A 12,710-nucleotide genomic window follows, 5' to 3' on the forward strand; every position below is an offset into this window, starting at 1 on the left:
TTTTTTTGGATTCAATATGTTTGCGCCAAGTTAGTCGTTTGTCTAGGTGAATACCTAAGTACGTTATGTTATCTTGTGGTATGCTTGTGGTATAGGAATGTTATTCAACGAAATTGTTGGAGATGTACTCCGATTTAAGGTAAAAATTACGTGTCTACGTTTTACTTCATTAATTTTAATTTATCCACCCGAAATAAGTGAGATTGAAGTTGGTTTGAAGCTAGCACAGCGTTTTTGTTTCGGCATAAAATTGCCGTTGTGGTGACAACTGAACTACTTATCGGGATATCAGATGTGTAAAGTACATACAAGATAGGGCCAAGCACACTTCCTTATGGAACACCAGCTTCTATTGGGAAATTATTAGAAGTATATGATTTACATTTCACTTTAAAGCTTCTATTATGCAGATATGATTCTTAAACTGAGTGGACATTTGCAGGTAATGAACAGCGTATCTTATATATGAGTCCATTATGCCATACTTTATCAAATGCTTGCTTAACATCGAGGAATACCGCGGAACAATATTCTCTGAGGTCAAATGCGTGTCTTATTTCATTCGTTATACGATTCACTTGCTCAATAGTTCCATGTTTTTCCCTAAAACCAAACTGGTGGGAGGGGTCTGCCAAGAATATAAATTAAAGATTTCAAATACTTTGTTCAATCTATCACCTCGTAGGCTATATACTCGGACACTCCTGATAACATTATCGGAAATCAAATAGACTTCATCCTAATTAAGTTTTTGTTCTTCAGTTAAGAAAGTTAAAACTTACCCGGGGGCAGATGTACCATGTGATTATAATCTTCTAATGACGAAAATTTACATGAGATTAATATCAATTCGCAAAAAAAACCAAACCTTAAACTCAACTTAGAAAAACTAAGAAATGATGACATAAAATGTTCATTAAAAAATAAAATAAATCAGCGCATTAGTAGTATTGATTCTAGGAACCCAAATAATATACGGGAAGGACTCAAGACAACGATTATATCTTCATCGAAAGAAACTCTTGGATCATATAGGAATGAAATAAAAAACCATTGGATGACCGAAGATATAGTGAAATTAATAAATGAACGTCGTCAGTATAAAAATACACAATAAGATCTATATTGGCAATTAAACAGAGACATCAGAAGTAAGATCCGTATAGCAAAATCAGTTTGGGTAAATAACGAATACCAAGAAATTGAACGATTACATTCACTACATGATGACTTTAAAAAACTGAAACAGACTGCAGGAATTTACCGAAAAAACTCTCCTTCATTTCTCATTAGTGATGACAACGAAACGAAAAATGTTTGAAAACGTTTATTTTACAAGTGTTGACGAATCAACAAAAAACTAAGAACTAGGTCATGAGTTAATCGCTCACACCTGTTGCCTAATTTTTTGGTTGACGAATCAACAAAAAATTATAAATTAGGTCATAAGTTAAGCGCTCGCATAGGTTGCTTAGTAAGCAATTTGTGCGAATTAAATAATAAATTAATTTAAGTAAATATTGCACATCTTGCAATTATTATTGCATTTTATTTTGTATAAAAGACAAAACAATTTTAAATAAAAACAGTTATTGACTTACAATCAATGTCTCATCAATCGTATATTGTTTCCCCCCACCAGTGGTAAGGAACATATAGATTGTTACTGAACATCATTGTTCATTTTGGTCCTTCGAGCCGGATATTTGAAATTTCCCCCACCAGTGGTATGAGTTTCAAATATACCAAACTAAGAGACTTAAGTCTAAGATTGAATCAAGTACAAGCGTACCGAGGCTTTTAACATCGGAGTGCAGTAAATACAAGCGTACCGAGGCTTTTAACATCTGAGTGAAGTAAATACAAGCGTACCGAGGCTTTTAACATCTGAGTGAAGTAAATACAAGCGTACCGAGGCTTTTAACATCGGAGTGAAGTAAATACAAGCGTACTGAGGCTTTTAACATCTGAGTGAAGTAAATACAAGCGTACCGAGGCTTTTAATATCGGAGTGAAGTGAATAGACGCGTACCTTCGGAGTGAAACAAGCAGAAGCGTACCGAGGCTTTCACCAAACACAAATCAAATACAAATAGAGGACATCATGGAGAACGAAGAGATAGACCAAGTTATCCAACATCAAAAGGAAACTGAAGGTGAGATCCAGAGGATCTGGATAAATTTTAAAAAAGATTCTACCACAAGATACTCAAAGCAGTATTTTGAGATGCGTTTGGAAAATTTGCGTCAGAAATGGGACGCATTTGAAGACAATAATGATAATCTGATCAAAAATTTGAAGCCTGATCATGAATATATCACAAAACATTACTTTGGCCAGTTACAACAAAGACGGAATGAAATCGAGAATCAATTTAATAATGAATTAAAAACACTAAGGCAAAGAGAGCAAGAGGAAGCTCGGTCATCAAGGAATCAAGACATAAGTATCAATGACGAAGTCATCATCACCGAGCCATGTGATATTACGAACAAACGTTTAGCAATCTTAAGCACAAGTCTATTGCAGATCAAAGAGACAATAGACTTAACGAAAAGTGTTGAAACGTTACAGTTTAAGTTTGAAAAACTAAAGAATTTTTGGGCAAAGATCTTACAATTACACGATGAATGCCTGCTCAGAAATGATGCAATAAACCATGAAGATTTCATTCAACTGGAATCGATATACGAAGGAGTATATATTCAGTTACAAGAAGAACTGAACGTTCGTAGTCAAAACGTTTCAGACACAAGAACATCTTTAAGTAATAATATCAAACTACCACCGTTGAATGTACCAATATTCAACGGTAGATATGAAGAGTGGTGTCCATTTTGGGAATTGTTCGACAGGTTACTTCAACAAAACCATAATCTAGTGGATGTAAAAAGAATGCAGTACTTAAAAGGAAGTCTGCGGGGAGAAGCCGCAAGGCTCATTAATCATTTAACAATAACAGCGAACAATTATACAGCGACAGTTGAATTGCTGAAACAAAGATACAACAATCCAGCAATACGTGTGGACAATCTTATTAATAAGTTATTGTCGCTCAGAGTAAAAAGAAATGAAAACGCACAAGATTTAAAAACATTAATGGATGCTTCTAGAGAAGTGTTATATGGTATACGTAATTTAAATGTGGACACGTCAAGTTGGGATCCACTAATAATACAGATACTGCTTCCAAAATTAGATGGTGCAACCAGAAAATTATACCAACATATAAGAGAAGCATCAACACAAATACCAAAATTGAACAGCTTATACGAGTTTATTGAGAGCAGAGTTAGAAGATTGGAGGCAACTCGTGACACAAATCGCGAAAATAAGAATAATTTTCGACCAACAGCTGTAAATACAAAAAGGCATGTAACTACAATACATACGCTATGTTTGGTGTGTAATGGTAACCATCAATTAATTCGATGTTCAAAGTTTCTAAATATGAAGGTGCCGGAACGTTGTGAAAAGATTATGAGCGCCAAATTATGTTTTAATTGCCTTCAGAGTGTGCATTTTATTAAGTTGTGCTTGAATAAAAAAATATGTACAATTTGCGACAAAAAACATCATCATCTTACACATGAACAAGTTAAAGGCAAACCAACATTCACAAATAACATAAATAAACAGAGGATGCCAACATTAAAGAACGCCACGGAAACCGAAGTGGCAGCGTCGTACAACATCCAAAAGGAAAATATTGTTTTACTAGCAACAGCAATGGTAATAATAAGGACTAAAAAACAACTTAATCCAATACGAGCGCTTCTTGATCAGGGATCACAATCTTGTATAATAGAACAATTAGCAAGATCAATCAGTACACCATTGACCAATTATCAAACTCAAGTAAAAGGTATCAATGAGCAAACAACAAGCGTTATAGCCAAATGCTCATTAGAAATTCAATCTATACATGATAAGAATAAGAGCTATTATATCGAAGCAATAGTGTTACCAAAAATTACATCAAAAATTCCGAATGCTGAATTCACGCCAGGAAATTGATCGCATATTGATGGATTGCAGTTAGCAGATCCTTGGTATGCTGAACCAAAGGAAATACAATTGTTAATCGGGTCAGACGTGTTACCAGAAGTGTTTAAAGAAGGATTAATTAAAGGGCCAGACAACTATCCAATGGCTCACAACACACTATTTGGATGGATATTATCAGGACCTTTAGATGTAGAGCGTACAATCACAAACAAAATAACGTTATGCACCATGGCTTGCGGCAACAGTGACGAGTATTTAAAACGGTTTTGGGAATTAGAGGAAATTCCAAATGCAGACTTAAGAACAGTAAAAGAAAGGCATTGTGAGAGACATTATGATTCAACTTGCACCCGCGATAAAACAGGTCGATACCATACATCATTAGATTACCGCTAAAAAATGATCGAGAAATGTTAGGTGAGTCCAGAAAGATGGCATTGAAATGGTTCTTTTCACTAGAAGAACGACTAGAATCCAGCATCCAAGAATCCAGCACTAAAGCAAGAGTATGTGAACTTTATGCAAGAATACATTCATTACATGGGTCACATGAAAGAAGTTAATGAGAAACTAAAGACAAAGGTATATTATTTGCCGCATCATGCAGTTATTAAAGAAGACAGCACGACAACAAAACTTCGAGTGGTGTTTGACTCGTCCGCAAAAACGACATCAGGGCAATCACTGAACAGTATTATGATGACAGGCCCTACGTTACATTTATTTTATTTATTCGTTCTATTATTACAGTGGAGAATAAAATAGTTTTTACGGCTGACATTGAAAAAATGTATCGGCAAATACTGATTCATCATGATGATAGAGATCTTCAACGAATTTTATGGAGAAACAATCGGAAAAAATCAATAAAAGAATATAGATTGAACACGATTACATACGCTACTGCATCAGGACCATATGTTGCCATCAAGACGTTGTTTAAGCTAGCAGAAGACGAAAGAATTAATTATCCTTTGGCAAGTAAAACTTTAAATGAAAAATTTTATGTAGACGATTGTTTAAGAGGCGCTAATACTATTAAAAAATGTAAACAAATACAAGAAGAATTAATCCTACTATTGCGGAAAAGAGGTTTTAATTTAAGTAAATGGGTATCAAACGAACCGGAAATATTGACGAATATCCAAATAAAAGACATTGAACCAGGATTAAAGATACAATTTAACAACGACCAAGCAATTAAAATTTTAGGAATAAAATGGTGTCCTAAAATGAATGAATTTGAATTTAAAATAAATACCACGTCATTCAGCTCAAAATACACAAAAAGAGCAATTCTAAGTGATGCTGGAAAACTATTCGATCCATTTGGTTGGCTGTCACCTGTAACCATTAAAGCAAAAATCATGATACAAAAATTGTGGATGTTAGGAATTAGTTGGGATACAGAGATCCCACCTAATCTATAAGCACAATGTGAGGAATTTAAATTGCGATTACCTGCAGTTCAGAAAATTATCATGAAAAGATGGACACAACATTCAGAGAATAGTTTAATCGAGTTACATGGATTTGAAGATGCATCAGAAACAGGAGATGCTGCAGTTGTATACACAAAGGTTATCAATGCAGAAAGGGCTACAATATCCCTAATAGTATCAAAAACCAAAGTTGCGCATATTAAGCAGGTGTCATTAGCCCGATTGGAGTTATGTGCAGCTGTGCTATTAACAAAGTTAATTAATTACATTCAGAAGAATAACTAGATTACCTATAGTAAAATTATTGCATGGTCAGATTCAAAAATTGTATTAAACTGGCTAAAGCAATACCCAAACAGATGGACTACGTTTGTAGCAAACAGATTATCGTATATTCAGGATACGTTTAAAGGGCAATTTAGATTTGTTCTTGGAAAAGATAATCCAGCAGATATTCCATCAAGATGAGTATATGGTGACAATCTTATTTCAAATGCATTATGGTGACATGGTCCAAATTGGCTAATAAAAGATGAAGGAAATTGGCCAGAAAATGATGAAGTAATAGAATTGAATCTTATTCCAGAAACCAGAAAAACTGCAATATGTACCGTCGTGAACGTTACCAACGATGAAGAATTTATTAATCGATTTTCCTCATTAAACAAACTTCTTCGAGTGACAGCTTACTGTCTTAGATTCGTTTATAATTGTCAAAGAAAGAAATCCGAAAGAAAGTTTGGCAACCTGACGGCAGACGATACCGATGCAGCGGAAATTGTGTTGGTAAAGCAGGCGCAATAATGTTTTGCAGATGACATCAGATGGCTTAATCTTCAGAAACAATTAATGTAAAGTAATAAGAGTGGGCAGCAGATTAAGAAATGCGGATTTATCTGACAACTATAAGTATCCAATAATTTTACATACAACAAGTACTTTGGCCAAACTCATAATCAATCAGGCGCATATTAATACGATCACGTCTGGGGAAAGTTTTGGATTATTCGTGGAACAATCGCTGTAAAAGCTTGCATCAATAAATGTGTAAAGTGTTTCCGGATGAAGGCAAAAGGACAATCTCAATTAATGGGAAGTTTACCAACACCAAGAGTAAATTTCTCAAGGCCATTTACACACTGCGGCATAGACTATGCAGAACCATTGCACATTAAATGATTTCAATTCAGGGGAATTAAAACGCATATGGCGTATATAGCTATTTTTGTATGCCTGGCAACAAAGGCATTTCACATTGAGTTAACTTCAGATCTGACATCTCAAGGATTTTTAGCAACACTCAAACGAATGATAAGCAGACGTGGCGCAGTACATCATATTTATAGCGACAATGGTACCAATTTTACAGGTGCAAACAACATTTTACAGAAGATTCAAATAGAGAATCATATATCCGAAACAGGTATACGTTGGCATTTCATCCCTCCTGGCTCACCTCACTTTGGTGGTCTCTGAGAATCAGGAGTAAGATCCATCAAATTTCATCTAGCTAGAATTTTAGGTTACCAAAAATTAACATACGAGGAACTAAGCACGGTCCTAACTCAAATCGAATGTTCTCTTAATTCACGGCCACTTTGTCCATTAACAGACAACATTGAAGACCTTAATGCACTTACACCAGGACATTTCATTGTGGGATCGTCATTGATGACTCCAGCGCATGATAGTCTTATTAACTTTACAGAAACCAGCCTAAAAAGACTATACAAGAAACATTCAACAACAGGGATACAAATGGACAAAACTTAGAAATTGGTCAACTAGTTCTATTGAAGGACGAAACATTAATATCATCAACGTGGCTTCTAGGCAGAGTCATAGAAGTCATAGAACCAGCCTAAAAAGACTATACAAGAAACATTCAACAACAGGGATACAAATGGACAAAACTTAGAAATTGATCAACTAGTTCTATTGAAAGACGAAACATTAATATCATCAACGTGGCTTCTAGGCAGAGTCATAGAAGTTCATAAAGGAACAGATGGCTTAACCATTGCTACAATTAAAACCCAAAAAGGAATAGTAAAACGTACGATACAAAAAATATGTCCTCTGCCAATCACTGATAATGTCAAAGAAGATCATATTCCGTCAAATCAAGAGAAGTTCCCAAAGTCAGTTAAAGAATGTAAAGGGTTTGAAGCAACATCAACCAAAGCAGATTCAGACACTCAAAATATATTACCATTGGGAAACATTGTCAGAAATGAAGAAGTAGTTCCGACAAACTCTACTGTAGGAGATCCTAGAACGCGACGACAATGGTTATCGGCTAGGCAATCAAAATCGACAGTTCCTGCTATATTTTTGGCATATCTCACATTAGGAACTACTTTAGCAACACCCACATTAACATATTCCGAATCAGGATTATTCATTGAAGGATTAGGCAAGGCAAAAATACAAAGAGGAAAACTTAGAACCACTATCACATTTCCAATCTGTGACATAATTCAAGATCAAAGAAACGTTAATAACATCATAAAACAATTAACAATGTTGTGTACCAAGTCAAAGGCTGTCAATCCTTATATACAATGTGACAATTTAGTTTCCAATTTAAATCATGAAGGGCGCATCTTAAGAACTACCATTGATCGATTGTTGACGACAGAATCATCAGTTACAAAAAGTCCCCGAGGAATATTAGGTACAGTGTTAACAACACTTTTTGGCGTAAACGATGAAGTGAATCACGATATTGAAACGTTGGATCAGAACCAGAAATTATTAATCCAAAACACCAAATCAAATGCTAGAATCATGATATCCACAATAGCGGCAGTAAACAACACAGAAACTAAAATCGTCAACAAAATCAACAGCTTTAGTAAAAGACTAAACGAAGGATTGCAGGCTATCAGTCAGATGCAAGGTTGGCATGATATCGGAGAAGGAAATAAACCGAACATATACGTACTTAATTCATATATAATGGCATCCAATTACATTCGAGAAGTAGAATCAAAATACAACAAGATCTTCAATGTATATTTGAAACGCAGTCATATTTATGAATTCCTTTCACATGATGAAATCAGTGACATTATAACTCGATGTTCCACAAAAATTGCACCAGAAATGTATGTCTTGCCAATCCCGATGAACAGATTGGAATATGTTCGAGATACTGAAAACGTTATAATTTATGGTTATTTCACAATTAGCGGTATAGAAGAATATGAAATCATTAGATTCAACACGATTCCGGAAAGAATTGATGATAATATATATCAAGCAATCGAATTATACAAGCAGTTTGGAAAAAGCTTTGGGCGCCCAATGCTTGGATATTACACCAAATTTAACAACAATTCATGTAATTTGTCATATTGAAAGTGAAGAAGTAGTTTTGAACTATACGGGAATCAGCCACATCTCTCCAGATTGTATAATACATTCTAAGAGTATTCTATTGAAAGGAAGAATGATGAAAGAATTCCAATCAAGTACACACTACGTTAAACCAATCAGCATGCAAAACATCACGATGTCTGATAGGAAAATGTATAAAATTACAAATTAAACCGTTATCCCATTGATGCAAGACTTATCAACTATGTTTTTGTACTCCGCAAGGGATGCTCAGGACAATATGGACCAAGTCAATGAAATATCTTGGAAAACAGTAATAACTCATCAATATTGGATAAAATGGGTTATCTGGGCCACAGCTATAATAATAATCATATTCGTTGGAGTACTATATTATATATGTTACATTAAACCGCAAATACCATCAACACCAGCCAATAATCGTAGATCAACATCCACTTATGATGTTGCTTGGTCTTGTACATAATCAACAACCTGCTGAGACTACCAAATCTAAACCAGCTCGTAATACCAACTGAGAGACGGCATAATGTTGACGAATCAACAAAAAACTAAGAACTAGGTCATGAGTTAATCGCTCACACCTGTTGCCTAATTTTTTGGTTGACGAATCAACAAAAAATTATAAATTAGGTCATAAGTTAAGCGCTCGCATAGGTTGCTTAGTAAGCAATTTGTGCGAATTAAATAATAAATTAATTTAAGTAAATATTGCACATCTTGCAATTATTATTGCATTTTATTTTGTATAAAAGACAAAACAATTTTAAATAAAAACAGTTATTGACTTACAATCAATGTCTCATCAATCGTATATTGTTTCCCCCCACCAGTGGTAAGGAACATATAGATTGTTACTGAACATCATTGTTCATTTTGGTCCTTCGAGCCGGATATTTGAAATTTCCCCCACCAGTGGTAAGAGTTTCAAATATACCAAACTAAGAGACTTAAGTCTAAGATTGAATCAAGTACAAGCGTACCGAGGCTTTTAACATCGGAGTGAAGTAAATACAAACGTACTGAGGCTTTTAACATCGGAGTGAAGTAAATACAAACGTACTGAGGCTTTTAATATCGGAGTGAAGTGAATAGAAACGTACCATCGGAGTGAAACAAGCAGAAGCGTACCGAGGCTTTCACCAAACACAAATCAAATACAAATAGAGGACATCATGGAGAACTAAGAGATAAACCAAGTTATCCAACATCAAAAGGAAACTGAAGGTGAGATCCAGAGGATCTGGATAAATTTTAAAAAAGATTCTACCACAAGATACTCAAAGCAGTATTTTGAGATGCGTTTGGAAAATTTGCGTCAGAAATGGGACGCATTTGAAGACAATAATGATAATCTGATCAAAAATTTGAAGCCTGATCATGAATATATCACAAAACATTACTTTGGCCAGTTACAACAAAGACGGAATGAAATCGAGAATCGATTTAATAATGAATTAAAAACACTAAGGCAAAGAGAGCAAGAGGAAGCTCGGTCATCAAGGAATCAAGACATAAGTATCAATGACGAAGTCATCATCACCGAGCCATGTGATATTACGAACAAACGTTTAGCAATCTTAAGCACAAGTCTATTAAAGATCAAAGAGACAATAGACTTAACGAAAAGTATTGAAACGTTACAGTTTAAGTTTGAAAAACTAAAGAATTTTTGGGCAAAGATCTTACAATTACACGATGAATGCCTGCTCAGAAATGATGCAATAAACCATGAAGATTTCATTCAACTGGAATCGATATACGAAGGAGTATATATTCAGTTACAAGAAGAACTGAACGTTCGTAGTCAAAACGTTTCAGACACAAGAACATCTTTAAGTAATAATATCAAACTACCACCGTTGAATGTACCAATATTCAACGGTAGATATGAAGAGTGGTGTCCATTTTGGGAATTGTTCGACAGGTTACTTCAACAAAACCATAATCTAGTGGATGTAAAAAGAATGCAGTACTTAAAAGGAAGTCTGCGGGGAGAAGCCGCAAGGCTCATTAATCATTTAACAATAACAGCGAACAATTATACAGCGACAGTTGAATTGCTGAAACAAAGATACAACAATCCAGCAATACTTGTGGACAATCTTATTAATAAGTTATTGTCGCTCAGAGTAAAAAGAAATGAAAACGCACAAGATTTAAAAACATTAATGGATGCTTCTAGAGAAGTGTTATATGGTATACGTAATTTAAATGTGGACAAGTCAAGTTGGGATCCACTAATAATACAGATACTGCTTCCAAAATTAGATGGTGCAACCAGAAAATTATACCAACGTATAAGAGAAGCATCAACACAAATACCAAAATTGAACAGCTTATACGAGTTTATTGAGAGCAGAGTTAGAAGATTGGAGGAAACTCGTGACACAAATCGCGAAAATAAGAATAATTTTCGACCAACAGCTGTAAATACAAAAAGGCATGTAACTACAATACATACGCTATGTTTGGTGTGTAATGGTAACCATCAATTAATTCGATGTTCAAAGTTTCTAAATATGAAGGTGCCGGAACGTTGTGAAAAGATTATGAGCGCCAAATTATGTTTTAATTGCCTTCAGAGTGTGCATTTTATTAAGTTGTGCTTGAATAAAAAAATATGTACAATTTGCGACAAAAAACATCATCATCTTACACATGAACAAGTTAAAGGCAAACCAACATTCACAAATAACATAAATAAACAGAGGATGCCAACATTAAAGAACGCCACGGAAACCGAAGTGGCAGCGTCGTACAACATCCAAAAGGAAAATATTGTTTTACTAGCAACAGCAATGGTAATAATAAGGACTAAAAAACAACTTAATCCAATACGAGCGCTTCTTGATCAGGGATCACAATCTTGTATAATAGAACAATTAGCAAGATCAATCAGTACACCATTGACCAATTATCAAACTCAAGTAAAAGGTATCAATGAGCAAACAACAAGCGTTATAGCCAAATGCTCATTAGAAATTCAATCTATACATGATAAGAATAAGAGCTATTATATCGAAGCAATAGTGTTACCAAAAATTACATCAAAAATTCCGAATGCTGAATTCACGCCAGGAAATTGATCGCATATTGATGGATTGCAGTTAGCAGATCCTTGGTATGCTGAACCAAAGGAAATACAATTGTTAATCGGGTCAGACGTGTTACCAGAAGTGTTTAAAGAAGGATTAATTAAAGGGCCAGACAACTATCCAATGGCTCACAACACACTATTTGGATGGATATTATCAGGACCTTTAGATGTAGAGCGTACAATCACAAACAAAATAACGTTATGCACCATGGCTTGCGGCAACAGTGACGAGTATTTAAAACGGTTTTGGGAATTAGAGGAAATTCCAAATGCAGACTTAAGAACAGTAAAAGAAAGGCATTGTGAGAGACATTATGATTCAACTTGCACCCGCGATAAAACAGGTCGATACCATACATCATTAGATTACCGCTAAAAAATGATCGAGAAATGTTAGGTGAGTCCAGAAAGATGGCATTGAAATGGTTCTTTTCACTAGAAGAACGACTAGAATCCAGCATCCAAGAATCCAGCACTAAAGCAAGAGTATGTGAACTTTATGCAAGAATACATTCATTACATGGGTCACATGAAAGAAGTTAATGAGAAACTAAAGACAAAGGTATATTATTTGCCGCATCATGCAGTTATTAAAGAAGACAGCACGACAACAAAACTTCGAGTGGTGTTTGACTCGTCCGCAAAAACGACATCAGGGCAATCACTGAACAGTATTATGATGACAGGCCCTACGTTACATTTATTTTATTTATTCGTTCTATTATTACAGTGGAGAATAAAATAGTTTTTACGGCTGACATTGAAAAAATGTATCGGCAAATACGATTCTCATGAT

At 34.9% G+C, this 12,710-nt stretch overlaps 2 protein-coding genes across 2 annotated transcripts in view; both read left to right on the forward strand.

Moving 5' to 3' along the window:
- Window positions 1–12,710, forward strand: part of LOC119667770 (cdc42 homolog) — a 324,819-nt gene that overhangs the window by 237,579 nt on the left and 74,530 nt on the right. The gene's annotated exons all lie outside the window — the stretch shown is intronic.
- On the forward strand, window positions 2,105–4,018 carry LOC119665664. The gene is made up of 2 exons (XM_038074891.1): window positions 2,105–3,045; window positions 3,115–4,018. The coding sequence occupies exons 1-2, from the start codon at window positions 2,105–2,107 to the stop codon at window positions 4,016–4,018; spliced, it is 1,845 nt and encodes a 614-aa protein (XP_037930819.1).

The sequence above is a fragment of the Teleopsis dalmanni genome, chromosome 1 (genome assembly GCF_002237135.1).
Source record: "Teleopsis dalmanni isolate 2A chromosome 1, ASM223713v2, whole genome shotgun sequence".
NCBI lineage: Eukaryota > Metazoa > Arthropoda > Insecta > Diptera > Diopsidae > Teleopsis > Teleopsis dalmanni.

Coding starts and splice junctions, on each gene's coding strand:
- LOC119665664 (XM_038074891.1), top strand. CDS start 2,105: ATGGAGAACGAAGAGATAGACCAAGTTATCCAACATCAAAAGGAAACT. Junction 3,046..3,114: donor GTGGACAATCTTATTAATAA/GTTATTGTCGCT, acceptor GGATGCTTCTAG/AGAAGTGTTATATGGTATAC.